General features: G+C 46.9%; 1 protein-coding gene across 6 annotated transcripts in view; it reads right to left on the reverse strand.

Annotated features, from left to right (window-relative positions):
- Positions 1-371: 371 nt before the first annotated feature.
- The window catches only part of MCTP1 (multiple C2 and transmembrane domain containing 1), a 411,441-nt gene continuing 387,747 nt past the window's right edge, over positions 372-24,065 (reverse strand). For all 6 annotated transcript variants that reach the window (XM_064140769.1, XM_064140771.1, XM_064140772.1 and 3 more), the window contains exons 18-21: positions 19,588-19,697; positions 13,487-13,596; positions 4,403-4,500; positions 372-2,633 (exon numbers count right to left, since the gene is read on the reverse strand). In XM_064140769.1, the coding sequence (XP_063996839.1) occupies positions 2,562-2,633; positions 4,403-4,500; positions 13,487-13,596; positions 19,588-19,697 (390 nt within the window). In that variant the 3' untranslated portion in view covers positions 372-2,561. The remainder of the gene's footprint in view (positions 2,634-4,402; positions 4,501-13,486; positions 13,597-19,587; positions 19,698-24,065) is intronic.

The following is a 24,065-nucleotide window of genomic DNA, read 5'->3' on the forward strand; positions in this document are numbered from 1 at the left end:
AGAGCTGTTACTCTACACTTGAGGAGAGCAGACTGACAGTAGAGCTAAGGAACAAATTCTGGAGAGTGAGGGTGGGGAGACACGAACAGGTTGCCCAGGGAGGCTGTGGATATCCTCTCCCTGGAGGTGTCAAAGGCCAGGTTGGATGAAGCCTTCAGCAACCTGGGCTGGTGGGAGGTGTCCCTGCCCACGGCAGGGGGTTGAAACTGGAAGAACTTTAAAGTCCTTTCCAACCCGATCCATTTGGTGACTTCAATCTATGTTTTGAGGTATACATGCTGAAATGTGATGCTTTCATCTCATGCCCTTTACACCGCTTGTGGGAAAGCATCAGCAGGACACTCCAAAGAAAGAGGCTTCCAAAGGCATAGTAGAGAGATGCTTAAAACTGTGTTTAATGCTGTAGATGTGTGTCACAAACTCACTCAGACATGACCACCAAAGGAGACATATGAATACAGAAAAGAATACATGAGAGGAGACCACACACAGACCGACAGGCAACACTGAGAAGGTTCAGAGCTTGCAGCGCATCGAAGGACCCCGCAGAACTGACAGCAAGCACTCACACATCATCACATCAAAATTTGGGCTGCTTTTGTTTAGCTTTGGAGAAAAGAAGCTCTTCAGTGGCTCTGGCTTTGTCAGGAGCATGCAGCTCCCCAGGCAGCAGCACATGGTGAACCACCAGGTCGTTATGCCACTGTGGTGAGTTCATCCTGCTGAGGTTGTGGCATAGCAGGAATATGTTTGTGTCTGAGACCTTCTGCAGGACAGTCATTTGATTGGCATTTTTGCAAACAGACAAACAGAAAGATCAAAATCACCATCAGGGCCAGCAACCTGCTGTCTGTAAAAGAAACAAATCCAGGATGGTCTTTCATGAGCAATGCACCTAACACAGAATTCTTTAGACAAATATATATGCCTTTGCTCACAAAGGATCTCTAAATAGTCTCTTCAAAAAGTACTGTTAGAGTAGTGCAATAGAACTGGATCAGCAACTGCAACCAACAACAGGTAACCCAGAGAGGACCTCAGGAGCAGCTCCTCTGGAGGACGCAGCCCTGCCATTCTTCCCAGGGTAAAAAATCCCCTTTCGGACATCAGCGGGAAGCTACGGCCCAGCCAGGAGCTGTGCACAGGCAGTGCCTCAGGAATGAAGTCTCTGCTCTCTAGGTGGGGAGCTGAGTGTGGAAGTGTACATGCAGCTATCAGGATATATCCCCAAGTACTCGTTATGCAGTGGCCACTAAGACATTGGAAATGTAAACGTTTCTCCTCTATTTCCCATGGAATTCATAAAACGATGCAGTTTTCATGCAGCAGGGCACAACTGTATCAGAAGAGCTGACTACATTGTTAGCATAAAGGAAATAAAACTGGCATCATCAGTTTGACCACAACTGCTTTTTGTTTGGGTTTTTTTCTTTTTGCTGTTTTTTTTTTTTTTTAACTTTTTTCCCTTTTTTTTTTTTCCTTTTTTAAACCTCTACATTATATTTCACAGCAGTAGCAGGTAATGGTGTTATATACCTTAAAGCACAACTAAATATGACCTGGTGATCCGAAAGCAGAGAAAAAACGAAACAAAACAAAAACCCCAACACTTTTCTGCAAGATTCCCATAGTAAAAAACAGTTGTGTGCACAGAAAAAAACCAAAGGTGTTCATAGCTCAACACCCAAAGCAAGATGGGAGATGGTTGGCTGGTTGTTTCCATCACAGCAGAGCTACCAGCTTCGCTCACTAAACGACATAGTACAAATGAAGCCTACTGGGACATATGGAAAAATCCAAGAGGCAACTGGTTACAAACCTGGCAGTTTTTCTGGAAGAGAGGCAGAGAGACTTGTTTTTTGTTTTTTTATTTTGTAGGTCTCAAAATGGAATGATTAAAAATTGGCAGGAACCTCTTTTGGGGAGCTCCTGAAGGAGGCTTTTGCGCTTGGTGTTTCTCAGCGTCTCACAAGCAGCCCTACCACACCAGGAAAACATTGCACCAGGAGTTAACAACCAGAGTCTGGAGTTCAGAAAAAAAAACCACCAAGCTGGCTAAAACTGAAGTGCAGGAGGCTCCACTACCTCGTATTTGTCTGGAAATGTACAAAACATAGAAAAATCCTAACAGTGGCTCACTGGGTAAAAATCTTAACTCCCACAAATCAAACCTGACTGAGTTTTGGAGCCAGGTTTACACCTTTGGAGATGTAGTCGGTATGGTTTGAGTGTGTTTTGGGTATCTCTTTGACCATCAAGCAGCAGTGTGGTTTTACTGCTGTGGACTGATTCTTTCCAAGTTGCTCTTCCTAAGGAGGCTACTCAAAAAAGCCACAAGACCGCCACAAGACCCCAACAAGCCCTGCTTGAAACCTTCATCAAAGGTGTCTTTACAGTGCAAAATAGAGAAATGCCTTTTTACACTATGTACAAAATCTCCCCATTAGGTAAAAAGGCAAAATAAATACAGAGCTCAGAGAAAGGAAATGCTGCTTAGGCTGTAGGCTTTGTCTTTCCTCTTGCCCCAGCAGATGCTGGTCTCCTTCCACGTGTGAAACTGCCTAGCCAGTGTTGTTCTTCTTCCTCTTGCTCGGGCTGTGACTAGAGTCTTGTTTCAGCTCGTGGTACTGCACCTGTTCAAACACAGTGTTCAGGAAGAAACTGGTCAAATGGGTCCTGCTAGAAGAGGAAAGATTGGTAGGGCTTGGGTTTTTGTAACAAGGGAAAAAAGAAAGGAGAGATGAGAAAGAAACAGGAAACAAGAGGGAGAAAAGGAAGGGGAAAAGTAAAAAAAAAGAAAAAGAAAAAGATAAAAGGAGGGAAAAAAAGAGAAAAAGAAAAGATGGAAAAGACCAAAAAAAAAAGGAAAAAGAAGAAAAAAATTAAAAAGAAAAAAATTTAAAAATATAAAAAGAAATAAAAAGGAAAAGAGAAAGAGAAAAAGTAAAGCAAAAAAAGAAAGCTATCTCCCTGCAAACTTCCTGTCAACCTGCAGCTATGCTTCAGTGACAGGATAGATTACAGTAAGAATGAAAAATAGCATCAGGAAAATCCTTCATGCTTGTCAGGCACTGGCACAGGCTTGCCCAGGGAGGTGGTGGAGTCCCCATCCCTGGCAGTGTTCCAGAAATGTGTAGCCATGGCACTTGGGGACATGGTTTAGTGGCCATGGTGGTGCTGGGTTGGTGCTTGGACTCAGTGATCTCTGAGGGCTCTTCCAACGCAAACAAGTCTCCAATTCTATGAAAGAAGGAGCACTGAGCTTTGGGAAGCTACTTTTTGTGTTTTCCCCATGAGTTCTAACTGTGCCCTCTCTGATCCATGTTCTTCGCAGTATTCCTTAAAACCTTGCTTATTGTCAGAGGTCCACCCTGAAGGGGATCCAAATCAGGGTGGCTATGTGCACCGGTGTCTCCTGTCTGAATCAGCCCTGAGCTGAAATGTGGGAAGCACAAGATCTCTGTGACACTGGAGGGGACTGATGTGCGTGACACTACCTGAATGCTCAGGACTGTAACTCCCAACTCGAGTATTTCTAAAGGCGTTGTGAGCAGGGTTGGTAGCCACAGCAACAATTCTCACACCAGTAGAGGCTGAAGTGTTGCCATAGGGCACTAGGCAAAGCTGTCTACCACTGATGCAACATCAGTGGCTCTCTCTCATTTGGGTTGGAAGACACCTCTAAGATCATCCAGTCCAATCATTAACCAACACTGCCATGGCACCACTACATGGCTTTGAAAGCCCTCCAGGGATGGGGACTCCACCACTGCCTTGGGCAGCCTGGGCCTGGCCTTGACAACCCTTTTGGGGAAGAAATTGTCCTTCACATCCAACCTAAACTGCCCCTGGGACAACTTGAGGCCATTTCCTCTTATCCTATTACTCATTACTTGGGAGAAGAGCCCAACCCCCACCTGCCTATAGTCCCATTTCAGGGAGTTGTAGAGAGACAGGTCTCATGTCAACCTTCTTTTCTCCAGGCTGAACAATCCCAGGTACTTCAGTCATCTTGCAGAAGACCTGTGCTCTAGTCGTCATTAACCTTCTATTTCCTCTCTGCATGACCTCACATCCTCAGCTTCAGTGTTCTCCCTTTATCCCAGTCAGATCCACCTGGTGCTGAAGGCTGTTTATCACAAACTTCAGCACCTGCTACCATCTCCCTAATACTTCTCCTTTTACTGACTGCAGATAGTAGCAGCGTTCTCACTAAAAAATCCTTAAGGTTCACAGACTATCTCCAGTTTGAGTTTGCAGTTTGTTTGGGCTAAAGAAAGAATATAATACTGACTTAAAGTAACTGCTCTCAAATCTCTGTGAAACAAAACAAACCCTCAAAGTTACGATGCCCACACCACAAATTAACTACCAGAAGGATACATAAAAAAACTATACTCACCACTTGCACATCAGAAGGAACTCTGGAGAGGAAGTCAAGTAGCTCATTGTTGTCAATGGCATATGGACTTCGAAGCTTCTTTGTAAATTTATTGATGCCTGCAAAAGGCAAAGTTCAGGTGTTACCATCACCACTTTACACAGAAAAACAAAGACATTTTGGGTGAAGTTCCTTTAAAAAAAACTCAAAACAAAACAAAAAAAGAAGAGATGTTAGGATCCCTTTCGACGTACGACATTAGCAATGAGTGAACCAGGATCTAGAAGTCAAACTCTACCACTGTGCTTTCCTCTGCTCCCAAATGCATATGTTCTATAAACACTTTCAAAATCCTCCAATAGTTTTGTTTCTGAAGTAAATAAACTATGGTTATCACGTGGATGTTGCAAAAAGGAGAGGAATAAGATGTGCTCCATCAGAGGTATCCAACCTGTTGACCTGCTGACCTGACCTACAGTTGCTTACCTCTTCCATGGCTATGCTACATGACTTTTATTTTATCTTTTCCTGAGCAAGAGAGGGTGATTTTAGGCAAAGGAATGTAGCATCATAGAATGGTTTGGTTGGAAGGGACCTCCAAAGGGCATCCAGTCCAACCCCCAGAGCAGTCATCAGGGACATCCTCCACTAGATGAGGTTGCTCAGAGTCATGTCCAGTCTGACCTTGAAAATCTCTAGCAATAGGGCCTCAACTGCCTCCCTGGGCAACCTGTTGCAATGTTCCACCAACTTGTTCCTAACACCCAATCTAAATCTGCTCCTCTCTAAATCCAAAACATTGCCCTCATCCTGGTACTGCAGGCCTTGAGGAACAATCTCTCTGCAGCCTTCTTGTAGCCCCCTTCAGGCACTGGAAGGCAGCTCTAAGGTCTGCCTGGAGCCTCCTCTTCTCCAGGCTCAAAAACCCCAGCACCGTTAGTCTGTCCCCATAGCAGAAATGCTCCAGCCCCCTGATTATTTGGAGTCCTCCTTTGCGGAGGGCTTCCTTTGTTGAGGGCTTCAGAGCTGGACATAGCGCTGCAGGGGAGGTTTCTCCAGAGCAGAGGGGCAGGATCCCCTCTCTCCATCACCAGCCATGCTGCTTTGGATGCAACCCAAGCAACCCGTGGCCTTCTGGGCTGCCAGTGCCCACGGCTGCCTCTTGTCCAGCTTCTCACCTCCCAGCACCCCAAGTCCTTTTCCACAGGGTTGCTTTCTATAACTTCCTCCCCCAGTCTGTATTGACAGTGAGGATTGTTCCGACCTAGGAGCAGAACCCTGCACTTGCTCTTGTTGAACATCATAAGGTTCACCTGGTCAACCTCTCCAGCTTGTCCAGATCCCTCTGGATGCCATTCTGTCCCTCTGGCCTATCCACAGTACCACTCAGCTTGTTGCCATCTGCATACTGCTGATGGTGTCTCAATCTCTCTGTCTATAGCACTGATAAAAACATTAAACAGCATAAACAGCACAGGTCCCAGTATAGACTCCTGAGGGACACCACTTGTCTGGAAGTCCATCTGGATGTGACCATCTGGCCAATGCTTTATCCACTGAACACTCCACACATCAAAACCATATCTCTCCAATTTGGCCAGTAGGATGTTGTGGGGGGATTGTGTCAAAGGCCTTGCAGCAGTCCATGTAGATCACATCCATAGGTTGTCCCTTGTTCACTGATGTAGTCACTCCATTGTAGAAGGTCACGGGGTTTGTCAGGTGGAACTTGTCCTTAGTGAAGCCAATCTGGCTGTCTGAGTTCAGACATCAGGACATTGGGCTTAGACACCAAGAAAACCTTCACAGTGCTCAGTGCTGGTGGAGCATGTGGGAAGAAGTGAAACCTGCATCACTAAGGGATGAGTTCACACCAGTCTCTGTCTGGGAGTGACAGCTACAGACAAACTCTTGGCAGTGCAGAGAAGGGATGTGATGTCACCCTCAGGACTCATGGTCTGACAATGCTTACTGGCAATCCCTGTTCAGAAGCACCACGAGAGAATCTTCCTCAAACTAAGCAGGGAGCAGGCTCTTAAATCAGGCTCATTTTCAGACAGGTTTCATGTGAGAACATCACTCTTGGGCTCTGGGAACATAACTCTAAAACATGGGCAGGAAGGAGATGAGCTGCACAGACTCTCATGTGAGCAGGAGAAAGCCATGACAGCACTAAAAATGTGCTGCTCTGTGTAATGTATCCAGGCTGGATCATAGAATCATAGAATCAACCAGGTTGGAAGAGACCTCCAAGATCATCCACTCCAACCTAGCACCCAGCCCTAGCCAGTCAACCAGACCATGGCACTAAGTGCCTCATCCAGTCTTTTCTCAACACCTCCAGGGATGGTGACTCCACCACCTCTCTGCGCAGCCCATTCCAATGCCAATCACTCTCTCTGGCAACAACTTCCTCCTAACATCCAGCCTAGACCTCCCCCAGCACAACTTAAGACTGTGTCCCCTTGTTCTATTGCTGGCTGCCTGGCAGAAGAGACCAACCCCCACCTGGCTACAATGTCCCTTCAGGTAGTTGTAGACAGCAATGAGGTCCCTCCTGAGCCTCCTCTTCTGCAGGCTGCACACCCCCAGCTCACTCAGCCTCTCCTCATAGGGTTTGTGTTCCAGCTTTGTCGCCCTTCTCTGGACACGCTCCAGCATCAGAGATAAGATGATACAGCTCACCTTCCACAATGTCTGTGGTGCCCAGGCCTTTCAGAATTCCTCACTAAGGACATAAAGCCTCAGGATGGTGCAGGAGAGCTGCAGTCTGTGTAACACTTCCAGGCTCCCACCACTTGATTGTGCAGCTCTGTGGTGTAGACATGAGATGCTGACATCCCTTTATCTGGTAATTGACAAGTGAGTGCTGAGAAATAGTACCTGAGACCTAAAGTTTTGTTTGTTTGATTGTTTGTTTGAGAAGATGCTGTGCATCAGAAATGAGTGAGCATTGAACAGATGAGATGGGGCACCATGGAAGCCAGATACAAGGGGATTAGATCTTTCCCCAAAGCTTGGTCACTTCCACATGAAACCAATCATAGAATCAAAGAATGGTTTAGGTGGGAAGGGACCTCAAAGATCATCCAGTTCCAGCCCCCCCACCGCCATAGGCAGGGACACCTCCCACTAGACCAGGTCACTCAAGGCCTCATCCAACCTTGAACTCATCCACAACCTGGGCAACACAGTTTTGCAGCAGTTACCAGAGCTTGGTGAGTGAGATTAGAGCAGAGAGGTGACTCCTGATGCACCACAGTGAACACACCAGATGTTCAAGGACCAGGAGACTTCATGAGGAGAAACACAGCTGGGAAAGAAAGAAATGAGTATTTTGCATCCAGGCAGTCCCTCTTTCTGGACACACAGAAGTCATAACATGGAGGACATTTCCTTCAAAAGCCCCTTCCTTTTGAAGAACTGGGCAGATGCTGCTACACACCAGCTCAAACTTCCCTGTGGACAAAAGTCAGACCAAGAGGCCTTCTGCTTTCAACTGCAGGCTGAATGAATGGGATAAAGAAATGGCACCAGGGCAGGTGAGAGGTGACCTGCTGGAAAGGAGCTCTGCAGATAAGGACTTGGGAGGTTTGGGTGATGACATATTCACCATGAACCTGCAATGTGCCCTCCAGGACAAGAAGGACAATAGTGTCCTGAGGTGTGTGAAGAAGATTAAGAGTAGCCCCAGAGGAGATCTGGTGAATGCTCAGCAAGAGCTAAAGGGGCTGTAAGGGGCAAGAGGATGGGGCCAGATTCATGTCAGTGGTGCCCAGGGACAGAACAAGGGACAATGGGCACAGACTGAAACCCAGAGGATCCACTTGAACAGGAGGAGAAAATTCTTCAGAGTTAAGAGTGCTGAAGCCCTGGAGTAGGTTGCCCTGGGAGGTTGTGGAGTCTCTTTTTCTGGAGAGAAAGAGAAAAAGGAAGAGTAAGGAAGGTGTGAGGGAACTACTGAACGAGGAGGCAGCCTTGAGAACTGAGGATGCAGAGAAGGCAGAGCTGCTGAATGCCTTCTTTGCTTCAGTCTTTACACCTGAGGCTGAACTCTCCTATATATTCTAGACCCTGGATGAAGGAGAGGAAGCCTGGAGGAGGGAATGCTCCCCACTGGTCACTGCAGACTGCATTAGGGATCAGTTATACAAATTGAACATTCACAAGCCCATGGGCCCTGATGAGATGTACCCAAGGGTGCTGGGAGAACTGGCTGAGGTTATTGCTCTACCACTCTCCATCATCTTTGCCAAATCGTGGCAGATAGGAGAGGTGCCTGAGGACTGGAGGAGAGACAATGGCACTCCAGTCTTCAAAAAGGGCAAGAAAGAGGTTCCAGGAAACTACAGACCAGTCAGCCTCACCTCCATCCCTGCAAAAATGATGGAGAGGCTCCTGTTGGAGGGCATCTCAAGGCACTTGGGAGAGAAGAAGGTTATCAGGAGTAGTCAGCATGGATTTACCAAGCAGAAGTCATGCTTGACTAAATTCATAGCATTCTATGATGCCATAACTGAATGGGTAGATTCAGGGAAACCAGTGGATGTAGTCTACCTTGACCTTAGCAGTGCCTTTGACACCATCTCCCAGGACATTTTAGTGAGGAAGCTGAGGAAGTGTGGGATGGAAGAGCAGACAGTGAGGTGGGTTAGGAACTGGTTGCAAGATAGAGTTCAGAGGGTGGTGATCAATGGTGCCAGGTCCAGCTGGAGAGCTGTGACTAGTGGTGTCCCCCAGGGACCAGTGCTGGTGCCAGTCCTGTTCAACATCTTCATCAATGACACTGATGAGGGCACAGAGTGTCTGCTCAGCAAGTTTGCTGATGACACCAAGCTGGGAGGCTTGGCTGATACAGCTAAAGGCTGTGCAGCCATCCAGAGAGACCTGGGCAGGCTGCAGAGCTGGGCACAGAGGAACCAGGTGAAGTTCAACAAGGACAAATGCAGAGTCCTGCATCTGGGGAGGAATAACAAACTTCACCAGTACAGGCTGGGAGGTGATCTGCTGGAGAGCAGTCCTGTGGAGAGGGACCTGGGGGTCCTGGTGGATAACAGTTATCCATGGCACAGCAATGTGCCCTTGTGGCCAAGAAGGCCAATGGGATCCTGGGCTGTATTGGGAGGAGTGTGGCCAGCAGCTCAAGGGAGGTTCTGCTCCCCCTCTACTCTGCCCTGGTGAAACCTCATCTTGAATACTGTGTTCAGTTCTGGGCTTCCCAGTTGAAGAAGGACAGGGATCTGCTGGAGAGGACCCAGCAGAGGGCCAATGAGGATGATGAGGGGGCAGGAGGGCATAGCCTGTGAGGAGAGGCTGAGGAACCTGGGACTTTTTAGTCTGGAGAAGATTGAGAGGGCATTTGATAAATGCTTATAAATATCTGAGGACTGGCCAGGAGGTGGGGGACAGGCTCTACTCACTTGTTCCCTGGGATAGGACAAGGAGCAGTGGGTGTAAGTTGCAGCAAAAGAGGTTCCGCCTCAACACAAGGGGGAACTTCTTTACTGTAAGGGTCAGAGAGCTCTGGAACAGGCTCCCCAGAGAAGTTGCAGGGTCTCCTTCTCTGGAGCCTTTCAAGGCCTGTCTGGATGTGTTCCTCTGTGATCTGTGTCAGATAGTATTGTCCTGCGCTGGCAGAGGAGCTGGATGCAATGATCTCTTTGGGTCCCTTCCAACCCCTAACATCCTCTGATCCTAGGATTTCAAAACCCCCTGGCCATTGTGATCCTGGACAATCTGCCATGAGTGCCCCTGCTTTATCAGTGGGGGTCTGGACTGTGTGATCTCCAGAGGTTCCTTCCCACCCCCACCATGCTGGGATGCTGTGAAATGTATATGGAAGATGGAGATTAGAAACATGGTAATGGAGGAAATGTTTTTGGGACATTGCATTCTTTGAAGGGACAACTGCTCAAAGCTGCATGCAGCAAAACATGGCTCCGTGAGTGTGCATCTCACCCCAAGGAGTACTGGGCTGCTGCAGCTCTGTCTGTGAAGTACCTACCTGGTGTCCTGGCACTGTGTATGAGAAACAAACTTCTAAAGAAGGGATCCCCAGACACTTAGTGAGTAAGAAGCCACCTACACTGAATGCAGGAGACAAACCTGGATCTGAAACCTGTGCTGAGCAAAGTGGCTGAAAGGGAAGAGATGGAGGAAAGACAGCAAGGTGTCTTCACATGAGGTTGTGCTTACATTATGCATCCACAGTTTGGGAGCCATGGAGCAGACATGTTTCTGGGAGAGCATCATACCTCCCAGGATATCACAGGGATACGGGTCAGGAGCTTTTCCATGGTTGTTTTGTGGATCTTGGAGAGAGATTCTGTTTTCAGGTTCTTGCATGAAACCAGGGGGATGCAGGAAAGCAAGCCTAAAAGATGCCAGACTTGTCTGAAGACTGGTCAGGCATTGGAAGAGGCTGCCCAGGGAGGTGGTGGAGTCCCCATCCCTGGAGGTGTTTAAGAAATGTGTAGACAAAACCATTGTGGACATGGTTTAGTGGCCATGGTGGTGTTGGGTTGATGGTTGGAATGAATGATCTTAGAGGCCTTTCCCAACCCAAACCATTCTATGATTCTGTGATTCTACATAAAGGACATAGACCAAGTATATCAAACTTCAGTCACCAGTGGCATCTTGTGTGCACTAGGAAGAATGAAATTTTAGGAAATAACTAAGAGTTTGGGTTGCTCCCAAGTGATACTGAGTACATGAGGAATAAGTGAAATGCTGAAACAGGAAAGGTTCTGTTTAGTTCTGCTGCTTTAGATCCATTTAAAAAGTGTCATACAAATCCTCCCTGTTGGTTCTTCTCCATTATGTCTATTTTTCTCTATTGGTGAAGCCTCTGTAAGAACACTGATAAAACTGACTGATATTCTTTGGAGTAAGATCAAAGATTTTGTGCTCCCTCTTGAGTTCAACATTTTTACAAAGGCAAATATCCTGGTGTGAGCCAGAACAGAGCTGGCTCTTCTCAGTGCTGTGAGTTTCCAGCTCCAGTTTTGCTCACTGAGGCACTTTCTGCAGTTCAGGGCAGCTTTGCACAGCCAGGGTTGCTTCTAGCTGATGGGCAGAGTTCCTGCCAAGGCCTTGGTGCAGAAAGGCTCTGGCTTGGACTTGTTCCTGGGCACACCAAGGGTACTGCCACAGCTTCTGTCCTACCCTGTGGGGCAGGAAGGTAGAGGTGGCACTTGTGAGGAGGAGCAGTCAAGACAGGTGACCCTCAACTGCCCCAGAAGGGATTGCAGTTCATGAATGGCATTTGCAGGAGAAAGCTAAGCGATTCCCCAGGGTCAAGTCTCTTCTCCCCTGGCTGGTGCCTGTGAGAGTCTAAATCGTCTCTCTCCCTTGTTCAAATCAACAAAGGTAAAGATTGCCTTTGTGGCCTTCCCGGACTCAGCCCAGGGATGTAAATGCAGTGCTTTTGTGGCCTTCCCATACTCAGCCCAGATTGAATGCCCAGGTTGTGTATGAAAAGGCTTATGGAATATGTGTATTCAGGGTATGGACAGGTAAGCTGTGTAGGGAGGGGGCAGAGGCAAGAGAATACACAGGAAGATTCCCTGTGGAGCTGCACCTGGACATCGATCTAAAAAACTGTATAAAAAGGACAGGAAGAACGCCTCCACCAGAACACCTCCACCAGAACACCTCCACCAGAACACCTCCACCAGAACACCTCCACCAGAAGCATCTGAGGAACAACTCCTGCAGAACAACTCCAGAAGAACATCCCTTGCCCACACATACATCTCTCTGTCTCCCCACCCCGCTTCGCCGTCTTTGGATGATGGTAATATAATCCCTTCTCTTTTCCTTCCCTGCTCTTCTCTTTTTCTCTGTTGTTCCCTCTCTCTCTCCCTCTATTTTGTTCAACTTTATCCTTTAATAAATAGTTTTGCGGTGCTGTCTGGTCTCACTTGCACCTTAATTTCACAACATAGAAATCTGTATGAACAGATCTTGCTCCTCTGGGCAGAGATATTGTTAATCTCTGTTCTCTGGACCTTGACAGTGTCCCAGGAGGACTCTGCCCCCTCTACCTTTCATGCCCATGCTTGTGTTCTTGAGTCCTGTTCCAGAATCCAGTTCCTGAATCCACCTCCCATCTGCTGCTGAGTCCAGACTGTAACTTGTTCAGTGCCTGCCCCCAGCACCAGTGGTGCCACCACTGCCATCAGGAGTTTGGTTGGTTCTTGATTTGTGCCTTTTTGTGTCTACCCCATGGCGTTGTTGTTCTTCCCACTTCCAGTCAGTTCAGTTTCCCACCCCATCAGACTCTTCCTTCTTCTCTTTGTTTTCCCTTCAGGAAACAGAGCGGTTCAGGGAGAGGCTCTGGCACTCACCCAGCCTTGGCCCTTTACAGAAGCATGTTTTCTTCTCTTAAGAAATAAAATCTAGACACAGATTTAATTGAGGCAGCAATCTTAAGTGATACTGACTAAAGGGTACAGCTGCTGCTGCTGGTGAGATGGATGAAAAATGTGGAGATGAAAACCTGGAGCATTATTTACAACAGATGTGGTAATGGTAGCTGTTTAAAATCAGTATAAAGAATAAATATAAGGACAAGTAGTGTGAGCTTGGATCAATCACAATCCCACCCCCTTCCTCCCCTTCACAGCTTCTGTTCATTATCCAGCAGCCAAACACCACATCCACCTTTCCGTCCAAATAAAGGTGACCCTTCAAACATGTTCTTTGTTGCTGTGTTCACATAGGCTTCCACAAGATGAAGTGCTGCAGTAAAAGAGGCACATTGTCCTAAATGCACTATACAGATTGAAATGCCTCTGTTTGTGTATAAGTGCTGAAAATAAATCAGAGTAATATCTAGACAAAGCTACACTTTGATATATGAAGAATCCTCATGGCTACATGTTTATAGTATGATGAAGTCTGGAATGCCAGCTAAGAAAAATGCATCTTGCAGCTGGGCCTAAATCTTTAGGCAGTTGTGATTTTTAACTAACCTGTCTGTTTCCATCATGGGGCAGCTTCACGACCATAAATACAGGAGAGCAACAGACAGTGTAAAGACATCCCTTAAAAAGCAGTTTTTTCTAAGTGGCACAGGCAGTTAAGAAAGGCTTTACTTACCCCAGACAAGGACAATGTATCTCAGTGGAATGAAATACAGGATGATGGTGAACACAGAGAGGGCAAAAATTGCCAGCCAGCTCAGGAATGGGACAGTCCAGTTGAATGTACTGTGAAAGGAAAATCAACAGATGTCAGAAATGTGGTCACCAGGTAGACCAACAAATGGGCAGGACAAGGGGATAGATGCCAGCTTAACCAAGAAAAAAACATAAACTATAAATAAATATGTGGATGTTGGACATCAGAGTAACCTGGGCTTGGACCCACTTGCAGAGATATGGCCAGGCTGGATACATGGGCTGTGGCCAACTGCTGGGCCCTGCACTTGGGCCACAACAACTCCATTATGTTTCCAGGCTTGGAGCAGAGTGGCTGGAAAGTGCCCATCAGAAAAGGCCCTGGGGGTGCTGGGTGACAGCAGGTGGAGATGTGCCAGCAGTGCCCAGGTGGCCAAGAAAGGCAACATCATCCTGGTCTGGATCAGCAATCACAGAACTAACCAGGCTGGAAAAGACCTTTGAGATCATCAGCCCATCACCCAACACCTTCTAAGTAACATGGCACTAAGTGCCTTATCCAGTCTCCTTTTAAACACCGTCAGGGATGGTGACTCCACCAACTCCCTGGGCAGCCCATTCCAATGCCAATCACTCCTTCTGTGAAGAACTTCTTCCTACATCCAGCCTAAACCTGCCCTGGGCAGCTTGAGACTGTGTCCTCTTGTTCTGTCACTGGGTGCCTGGAAGAAGAAACCAATCCCCACCTGGCTACAACCTCCTTTCAGGTAGTTGTACAGAGCTTTAAGGTCTCCCCTGAGCCTCCTCTTCTCCAGGCTGAACAACCACAGCTCCTTCAGCTGCTCCTCGTAGGGCTGTGCTCCAGCCCCCTCACCAGCCTTGTTGCCCTTCTCTGGACATGTTCCAGCACCTCAACATATTTTTTAAATTGAGGCCCCAGAACTGGACACAGGACTCAAGGTGTGGCCTGACCAGTGCTGAGTACAGGGCCAAAATGACCTCCCTGGTCCTGCTGGCCACACCATTCCTGATGCAAGCCAGGATGTCATTGGCCTTCTTGCCCCCTGGGCACGCTGCTGGTTCACGTTCAGTTGGCTGTCGACCAGTACCCCCAGATTCCTCTCTGCCTGGCTGCTCCCCAGCCACTCTGTCCCCAGCCTGTAGCACTGCATGGGGTTGTTGTGACCAAAGTGCAGAACCCTGCACTTGGCCTTGTTCAAATTCATGGCACTGGACTGTGCCCACCCATCCAGCCTGTTCAGGTCCCTCTGCAGAGCTCTCCTGCCCTCTAACAGATCCACCAATTGGTGGTGGCTGCAAATTTACTGATGGTGGACTCAATTTCCTCATCCAGATCATCAATAAAGACATTAAACAGGACTGGGCCCAGAACTGATCCCTGGGGCGCACCACTAGTGACAGCTGCCAGCTGAATGTGGCATCATTTCACTACTACTCTCTGGGCCCAGTCCTTCAGCCAGTTCTTAACCCAGCACAGAGTGCTCCCGTCCAAGCCATGAGCTGCCAGCTTGGCCAGGAGTTTGCTATGGCAGACAATGTCAAAGGCTGTGCTAAAGTCCTGGTAGACTACATTCACAGCCGTCCCCATGTCCACCAGGCAGTCACCTGGTCATAAAAAAAGATCAAGTTGCTCGAGCAGGACCTGCTCGTCCTAAATCCTTTCTGGCTGGGTCTGATCCCTTGGTCATCCTGTAGGTGTTCTGTGATGGCACTCAGGACAATCTGCTCCATTATCTTGCATGGCACTGAGGTCAGGCTGACAGGTCTGTAATTTCCTGGGTCCTCCTTCCATGTGGCACCACACTGGCCAGCTTCCAGTCATCTCTTCACCCAAGGTGAAGAGAACCAAACGCCACATGGCTCCAACTCCTCTTCAAGTGAACCAGATATATTGCAGGAAGACCAAAGAATATCTTTCAGATATAATAAAAAGGAGAGAAAAGAAAGGAAAAGAAAAGGAAAGAGGAGAAAAGAGAGAAAAAGAGAAGAAATGAGAAGAGGAAAGGAAAAAGAAAAAGAAAAAGAAAAAGAAAAAGAAAAAAGAAAAAGAAAAAGGAAAAGAAAAAGAAAAAGGAAAAGGAAAAGAAAAGGGAAGAGGAAGAGGAAGAGGAAGAGGAAGAGGAAGAGGAAGAGGAAGAGGAAGAGGAAGAGGAAGAGGGAGGGGAGAGGAGAGGAGAGGAGAGGAGAGGAGAGGAGAGGAGAGGAGAGGAGAGGAGAGGAGAGGAGAGGAGAGGAGAGGAGAGGAGAGGAGAGGAGAGGAGAGGAGAGGAGAGGAGAGGAGAGGAGAGGAGAGGAGAGGAGAGGAGAGGAGAGGAGAGGAGAGGAGAGGAGAGGAGAGGAGAGGAGAAAGGAAGAGAAGAAAAAGAAAAGAGAAAAGAAAAGAGGAGTATTTCTTTATGGAGAAAGGAAGAAAACTTTTGGGATCTATCATAGTTCTAGGGTCTTTCCCAAAAAGCCCCACGTTAAAACATCCCCTTTCAGCATGCCAAACTCTCTGCTGTGGTAAAATTTACCTTGCTGTTCACCTCCTCTTGCAGAGGTTGAGGTGTTGCAGAGGAAGGCAGAGCTAATGAGCCTTGGAGCAGCCGTGCTGTGTCTCCCCAACCTCTGTGAGCAGGAAGGAAAGGGAGGCCAGATGGCCCATTTACAGACACATCCCGGGGGAAGGCTGCTTAAGGGGAGCTTGGCTCAGTGGGACTGCTCCAGGAAGGCACCACCGTGTCAAAGGTGCTGCATGACATTTATCCAGAAGGAAAATGTGACTTTGGCTCTAACTAGCCTGATGAAACTCTTGAAAGTATTAGCAGCAGCTACATCCCCAATCAGCGTGATTACACTCTTTTGGCTGCTCTGGCTGAGTAACTGCAATTATCGGCATCGCTGGCCATATTTCTCATAATGAGCTCTGGCTTCCTGTGTTTATTTGTCTTCTTTTCTCCCTGGCAATTTTGACATGTCTCCAGAGTGAACATTATGTTAGTGTCACTTGGTGTAGGATCAGTCCCTTTCTCCTCAGGGGACACCTGCTCTTTCCCCCTCTTCTGCGTGCATTTGGGATGAACAGAAGGTTGAGGGTCTGCTCGTGTTCCTGTGACTCGGCTTTGTGCAACGGATCACAGACACACCATGTGTGGGAACACTGGCTCCTCACTTAGAAAAACCTCCTTCTGTGCTGTGTTAGCACAGCACTCAGTACAGGTTTCCCATTATAGTTTCAGGAACAAATTACAAAGATTTACAGGAAGATTCGGTCTCACTTGGTGCAGAGAATTCTGTTGCTATCATCTGGTACATAACAGAACAAACCCCACTTCCAAAATGCACAACTAGAAAAAAAAACTTCATCATCAAGACAACTTCCACAAACAGCCTCTTGATAAAAGACTTCCTTCACAGAGACACTCACTGTGTCTGGAAAACTCATGCAATGTAATGTGCTTGTGCCTGCCTCTGCTGCAGTGAACGTGGCCAGCCTGCAAGTGTCCCCATAGGAATGGTTCCCAGGCTTCTCCACTAGAGTCTTGGTCCTTAAATGCGTAAATGGCAACCTGCTCTTCATCCTGACTCTGAGATACCTGCCATTGCTGATGGATTTGCACAAAGGGACAACAGCAAAAAAAGGTGCAACAGCTGCAGAGATGAGCTGACCTCCACTCCCTGCATCAAATTCCTAAAAGTTACAGAATTCTGGCATGATGGTTTTGGAAGGGACCTCTGCCCATCATCCAGTCCAAGCCCCCTGATAAAGCAGGGACACCCACAGCAGCTTGCCCAGGATCGCAATGGCCAGCAGGGGTTTGGAATCCCTTCAGAGAAAGAGACTCCACAACCTCTCTGGGCAGTCTGCTTCAGGCCTCCAGCACCCTCACACCAAAGAAGTTTATTCTCCTGCTCAGGTGGAACCTTCTGGGTTCCAGTTTGTGACCACTCCCCTTTGCAGTGTCCCTGGGCACCACTGAGCAGAGTCTAGCCCCATCATATTGCCCCCCCCCCGCCCAGTCCCTTTAGCTCTTGCTGAGCATTGATCAGATCCCCTCTGGGGCTGCTCTTCTCCAGGCTCAACAGCCCCAGGGCTCTCAGCCTTTGCTCCTCACACAGATGCTCCAGGCCCCTCAGCATCTTCATAGCCTCCACTGGACTCTCTTCAGTAATTCTCTGTCTCTCTTGAACTGGGGAGCCCAGAACTGTGCCCAGGAATCCAGACTTGGCCCGACTAGGGCAAACTAGAGGAGGACTTCCAGAAGTCAGTATTTACCTGGGGGCTGTACTCCTTGCACAGGCTGCGGTCCCACAGGTACGGAACACTCATGCACTGCAATTGGCACCAGCAGTGGACAAGGCAGATGACCTGGGCTCCTTGGTCACATTCAGAGATGGGGAAGATAGGACTTAACTGCCCTGCAAAGTGTGCCAGTCTACAGCAAAGCCTCCTGTGAAGGTTTTACAGCTTGGCTTGGGTCCAGGGTCATCTCCTCACCTGGCCTTCTACCTACAGTGGAAAGATGGTTGTGGAGACACTGCTTCCAACTTCACCAGCTCTCTGCTTCTGAGGGGCAGAATGCCAAGTCAGTCCTGTCCCTGCTTCACAACCTACAGCTGGAAGACGTCTTTCTGGAACCTATCTGATCTCAAATAATAAACTTTATGCTGCTACTCAGTGACTATGCCCAGAACACATAAAACTTTCTTCAATCTCAGCACCTTTCTTGCTTAAGGCCTGAATTTGTTTGCCATTCTTAAATATCACGTTAGGTATTAGAAAGTGCAAATATTCTGGAAGAAAGGTTTCACTAATGTATGTAAATAAGCATTTCCAGCAACTGAGCAAATGTAAAATCCAGAACCCCTACTTGGCTCTGCTTATTTCTTTCATCAAAGCTGCATTTTTTAACTACCCTCTGGCCTCACAACAAGATTCTGCTTTACCTCAAGGCCTTAGTTACGATTTTTTTCCCTCCCTCAATTAATTTATTTCTAGATCCCAAAAATAATATTATGGAATTAACAGGGTCTCTACTAAGCAAAGTAAATACCGATCATAGAATCACAGAATTGTCAGGGTTGGAAGAGACCTCAAGGCTCATCTAGTTCCAACACCCTTGCCATGGGCAAGGACACCTCACATTAGATTAGGTTGCTCAGAGTCACATCCAGCCTGGCCTTAAAGATCTCCCTGGGCAACCTGTTTCAGTGTCTCACCACCATCATGGTGAAGAACTTCTTCCTAACATCCAACCTGACTCTACCCAGTTCTAGTTTTTCTCCATTGTCCCCAGTCCTATCACTGCCTGACACCCTAAAAACTCTCTCCCCAGCTTTTTTGTAGGCCCCCTTCAGATACTGAAAGGCCACAAGAAGGTCACTTTCAGAGGCTTCTCTTCTCCAGACTGAACAGCTCCAACTCTCTCAGTCTGTCTCCATAGGAGAGGTGCTCCAGCCCTCTAATTATCCTCGTGGCTCTTGACACACTCCAGCACACTCATATCCTTGCTGTAATAGAGGCTTAAGAACTGGAAGCAGTACTCCAGCTGGAGTCTCGCCAGGGTGAAGTAGAGAGTGTAGTAGAATCACTGCTCTCAACCTGCTGGCCACACTTTTCTTGATGCAGCCCAGGATCTGGTTGGCTCTGTGGGCTGCAAGTGTGCACTACTGGCTCACGTTGAGCTTCTTGTCCACCAGCACCCCTTAGTCCCTCTGCCCAGGGCTGCTCTCAAGCCATTCATTGCCCAGCCTGTATCAGTGCTTGGGAATGCCCCAATCCAGGTGATGATGACCTTCAGACTTGATGTGTCCAAGGGCAGCCTGCTCTAGCTGGAGATGTCCCTGCTCACTACAGGGGGTGTTGGACAAGGTGACCTTTGAGGGTCCCTTTCAACTTGACACAATCTGTGAATGTGAATTTTCCACAATGCATCATCCAAAACAAGAGTTTCCCACCAAAAAAGAAACCCAAAAACCAACCAACCCAACCCAACTCAATAAATACCTAACACTGTATCTCAATTAGGAAAAATCATTAACAGCATTGGAGAGCAAGACAGCATTTCTGTCAGCACTTACTTCTTGATTCTTTCTCCAAAGGAAGCCACTTCATCAAGGATATTCTGGACACTGACACACACCTCCTGGATGGCATAAAGTCTATTCATAAATCCTTTTTTTTCACTGTCCTAAAGAAAAGAATAAAGGCAGTTGGACAAATGATTTTCTGACTGTAGCAGAAGAACCACGTATCCATCAGTGGTTCCTCAAGCTCATCATGGCTTACAGGCTCTCTGAGATGTAAGTGACAAAACTTTGCAATGAGAAATTCTTTTCTTGTCCTTTAAAGCAGTGAATACAGACACTGCTTTAGTACCTATGCAGAGCACCACACAGTTGTGCTTCTTGTTGCATTAACTGCTGAATATGTATTTCAATAAACCAGGTCTCTGTTTCACAAACATTCTGAAAGTTTCACCCTGTAGGATTGTGTGGTTCCATGAGTCAGAAGGTGGAAGGAGAGATGTTTGTCAGAACGCCAGTTCTTGTGCTGGTATGGATTCACAGACTGCTCTGGCTAGGAAGGGACCTTTCAAGCTCATCCAGTCCAACCCTGCTGCAGTCAGCAGGGACATTTGTAATTACAGCAGGCTGCTCAGCACTCCAAACAATCTCACTTGCAACAGTTCCAGACATGTGGCATCTCCCACCTCTTCGAGCAATTTGGGCCAGGCTTTCACCATCCTCAGAGTAAAAGATGTTTTCCTTCTTACCTGGTGTAAATCTCCCTCTTTTTGTTCAAACCATCCCTCCTTGTTCTATCACAACAAGCCCTGCTTGACAATTTATCTTCCTTTTCCCCAGACTGCCCCTAAGTCAGAAGTTTATGTACAATGGATGGTTGCCATGTTACCTCATCTACTTTTAACAGGATCAGTGTTTCTTCAACACAAGAAATGGAAAGAATAATTCTTCAAGATTAACAAAGCATTCATTAAACAAATTTCTGACTGTTTTGCCATCACAAACCACACACTGCAACAGTCTCTGTAACTGACTCCAACATCCAGCACCTAAGAAATTATCATGTGTTGCATTTAAGTATTCTTTTCTTCTCCTGATGCTTAATTAGCAGACAGTGTATTGGTTCACTTCTGGTGTCATTTTCACTGTCTTAATAAACTAGAATGGTTGGGGAAAGAGTCAGTTTAACATTTAATCATCTGAAGTTACTTCAGTCACATTGGTTCTGCATCTAAGCTGTCAAGATTTCTTGTGAACACACTGAAAGCATTTAGCAACAGAGCAAAGATTGCCTAAAAACAACAACAACAACAAAATAAATCGTTAAGTGAGACAGACAGAGATGGCAAAGATACTTCCAGTGACTGAGCACAATTTGAAACACCTCATAGAATCACTTTGGGTGGAAGAGACCTTTAAGACCATCACACCCAATCATTACCACAGTACTGCCAACTAAAGCATACAATTATAGAATGGTCTGGGTTGGAAGTGACCTCCAAAGGCCATCTAGTCCAACACTCTCTGGAGTAACTCAACTAGATCAGGTTGCCCAGAGTCCTGTCCAGCCCTGTCCAGCCTTGAATATCTCCAGAGATGGTGCCCCAACCACTTCCCTGGGCAACCTGTTGCAGTGTTCCACCATCCTCATGGTGCAGAACTTGTTCCTCATATCCAATCTAAATCTGTTCTTCTCTTATTCCAAATCCTTGCCCCTCATCCTCTTGCTGCAGGCCTTTGGAAACAGTCCCTCTGCAGCCTTTTTGTAGCCCCCTTCAGGTACTGGAAGTTTGCTCTTAGGTGTCCCTCAAGCCTTCTCTTCTCCAGGCTCCCTGGACAACCCCGGCTCCCTCAGTCTGTCCTCACAACAGAGGTGCTCCAACCCCCTGGTCCTTTTCATGGCCCTTCTCTGGACCATGGTCCTCAGCTCCACATCTACATAGCTTTTAAATGGCTACAGGGGTGGGGAGTGCATCAACCATTTCAGAGACAGGAATCCCACAAGTTTCTCATGTGCTCAGATGAGGTTATCATTCTCCTAATGAAGAAACATTTTTGTGTTTTGAGGAAGACCATAACCACAACCACTGATACCATATAATGGTTTGGGTTGGCCAGGACCTATAAAGGCCCTCAAGTCTAACCTGCCTGCAGTGACCGAGGACATCTGCACTGACAGCAGGTTGGTCAGCTACCTTCAATGCTGCATCACACTACTGTGAAGTACTCTCCTTAGTATTTGCTATCCTCTTGAAGCCCTGGCAGTGTCAGCATTGTTGTCCTCAGGCACGCAGCTTCTGAGGAGGTGCAGCTTGCATCTAACATTGTGATTTGCTGTCAGGCAAGAGGGACCTGCTTAATTCTTTCATGTAAAACACTTGCTTCCTGAGCGAAGTATGAAAGCAATCTCTCTTCCCATGCAGCAGAAGAAAAATCTGCACAGAAATCAAGGGCACTTTTTCCGCTTTCCAAGTACTTTGCCTCTTCTATTTAATGTGCCAGATTAAATTTTCTGTAATCTTCCCTTTCTGTAAAGTTATCTTGATTTATAATTAACTTGTGTGAGAAAAGAACTCTACCACTGTAGCAAAACCACTACCCTTTCCTATATCTCCAGACCCCAGCTGGGATTACCTTCAGAGGTCCTGAGGCTGTTTTTCTCTAAAAAGATTTTAAAACTGTATTATTAAAAAAAAAAAACACCAAACCCACATCTGTTTTAAATCATTCACCTGCAAAAACACCCCCAAACTCCCCCAAAGACAGAAAGAGACAGAGGGGAAAAAAATCACAATTTCCACCCTGCTGCACCTTCTGAGCTTACAGAAAATTTGTTGACATACTCTAAAGCAGGAGTAGACAAAACAGCACAGGAAAGAGGAGGCAGTCAGAAGGATCAGGGTTCAGCTTCACTTAAACTAATTCCACCTACCCCACAACCATTAGCTGTTCTTTATTTCCTGCTGCAAAGATTTGTGGAGAAAATAATCTGGGCTGGGGTAAAGGCTGAACTTATTTTCTTCCCAGAGAGATGCTGTGTTGGCAAATACAGAGTCTGAGCCACCTTGAGCAACCCGAGGCTCTTAATAATCCTTTTTCCAAACACTGCTGGTGTTTCCTTTCCAGAGAAAGATGGGCTGTGACTGGAATCAATTTCACCATTTGTAGGGGTACAATTGCCAGGCTGCTGGAAATAATTGCCATTTAAATAGTAGATAGAATTTATTACACAAAGCTAACACACAGCTTTATTACTGCTTAATTTCCGTGATTTGTTTGTTTGCAGTAGGCTTGAGGTATCTGAAAAGCAAGATGTTTGCTGGGGGATGGCTTTAAAGCATCAACTGTGGAAGCAAAATCAAATTGATGTCAGTAGTCTGACTTGAATTTACAAATGAAAATGAGCCCAAGGTAAGCCTGGGACCATGTCCTCCTCCTCCTCCCCCTTGCCAGGGAATTGTGGATCACAGATTGATGTAGTGCTTGGCTAATAATAACACTTAACTCCCATGTATTGATTTTCAGCCATAACCGTATTTTACATCTACTGAAACCAAAGCAGGAGAAAGTAAGTGACTTGCTCTAGACTGTGTGGAGCTAATTCACATGAAACCCTGAATTCAAACCATTTTGTTCCAGTCTGTTCATTGGACTATGCTTCGAATCCCATGATAAACTGGGGTGATTTAGGAAAGGACCTGATCTTACCCCAAACCTCTCTCTTCTCCAAGTTCAAGCACAGTTACAAAATCAACATTTCAAAAGACAAGACAGCCAGACTCAGAAGTAAACTTTGACAAAGTTAACAGAATTAGGGCGGGTGGGGGGGGGGGAACCCAGCTTTAAGTGAAGGGAGACATTTTCAGCAGAGACAAACTCTGCAAGTTTTAAGTTGGATATGGTTATGTAGGATAACTGTCCTAGCAGAGGCTGCTGGGGTTGCAGAGGAAGGTACCATACCATGAAAACAAAGCCATGGGAGTATTTCAAGAGTAGAAGTAGATTTTGGAACTTTTAGGAGCTCTTGCCTGGGAAAGACAGAGGCTCTAGAAGGCTCTTCCCAAAACACCCCTTGCTGCCTCAGGTGGTGTGATAAAGTACCTCTATACAAACCAAAGAGACTGAGACAAGCTAGAGTAACTTGCAGACAGCAACTGTTGAATACCCTTCTGAGGTCTGGACACTGCTCAAATACCTGTCACCAGGGATTAATGGTCTCAGCAATTACCTCCCAGATGCTAACCCCTGCTTTCTGGGAAGGTCACTGAGAAGAAGATGGTAAGCCAACATAACTCCAGCTCCGGAGGCCATTTGCTCTCCTGCAGGTCTTCTTTAATCCCTATCAAAAGACTTTTGATCCGGTGGTGGATACATGAGTAAAAGTCATTATTTTATCATTTTCTCAGGAAAATAGGAAGAGGTCAGTCAGCCATGATGATAATGTTATCTTACAGCTGACTGTGGAAAGTGTGATCGTGAGGTAAAGCTGAACGATCTACAGGACCTGGAAATGTGCATGGAGTGACCTGAGA

This window comes from Pogoniulus pusillus, chromosome Z (genome assembly GCF_015220805.1).
Source record: "Pogoniulus pusillus isolate bPogPus1 chromosome Z, bPogPus1.pri, whole genome shotgun sequence".
Classification (NCBI taxonomy): domain Eukaryota; kingdom Metazoa; phylum Chordata; class Aves; order Piciformes; family Lybiidae; genus Pogoniulus; species Pogoniulus pusillus.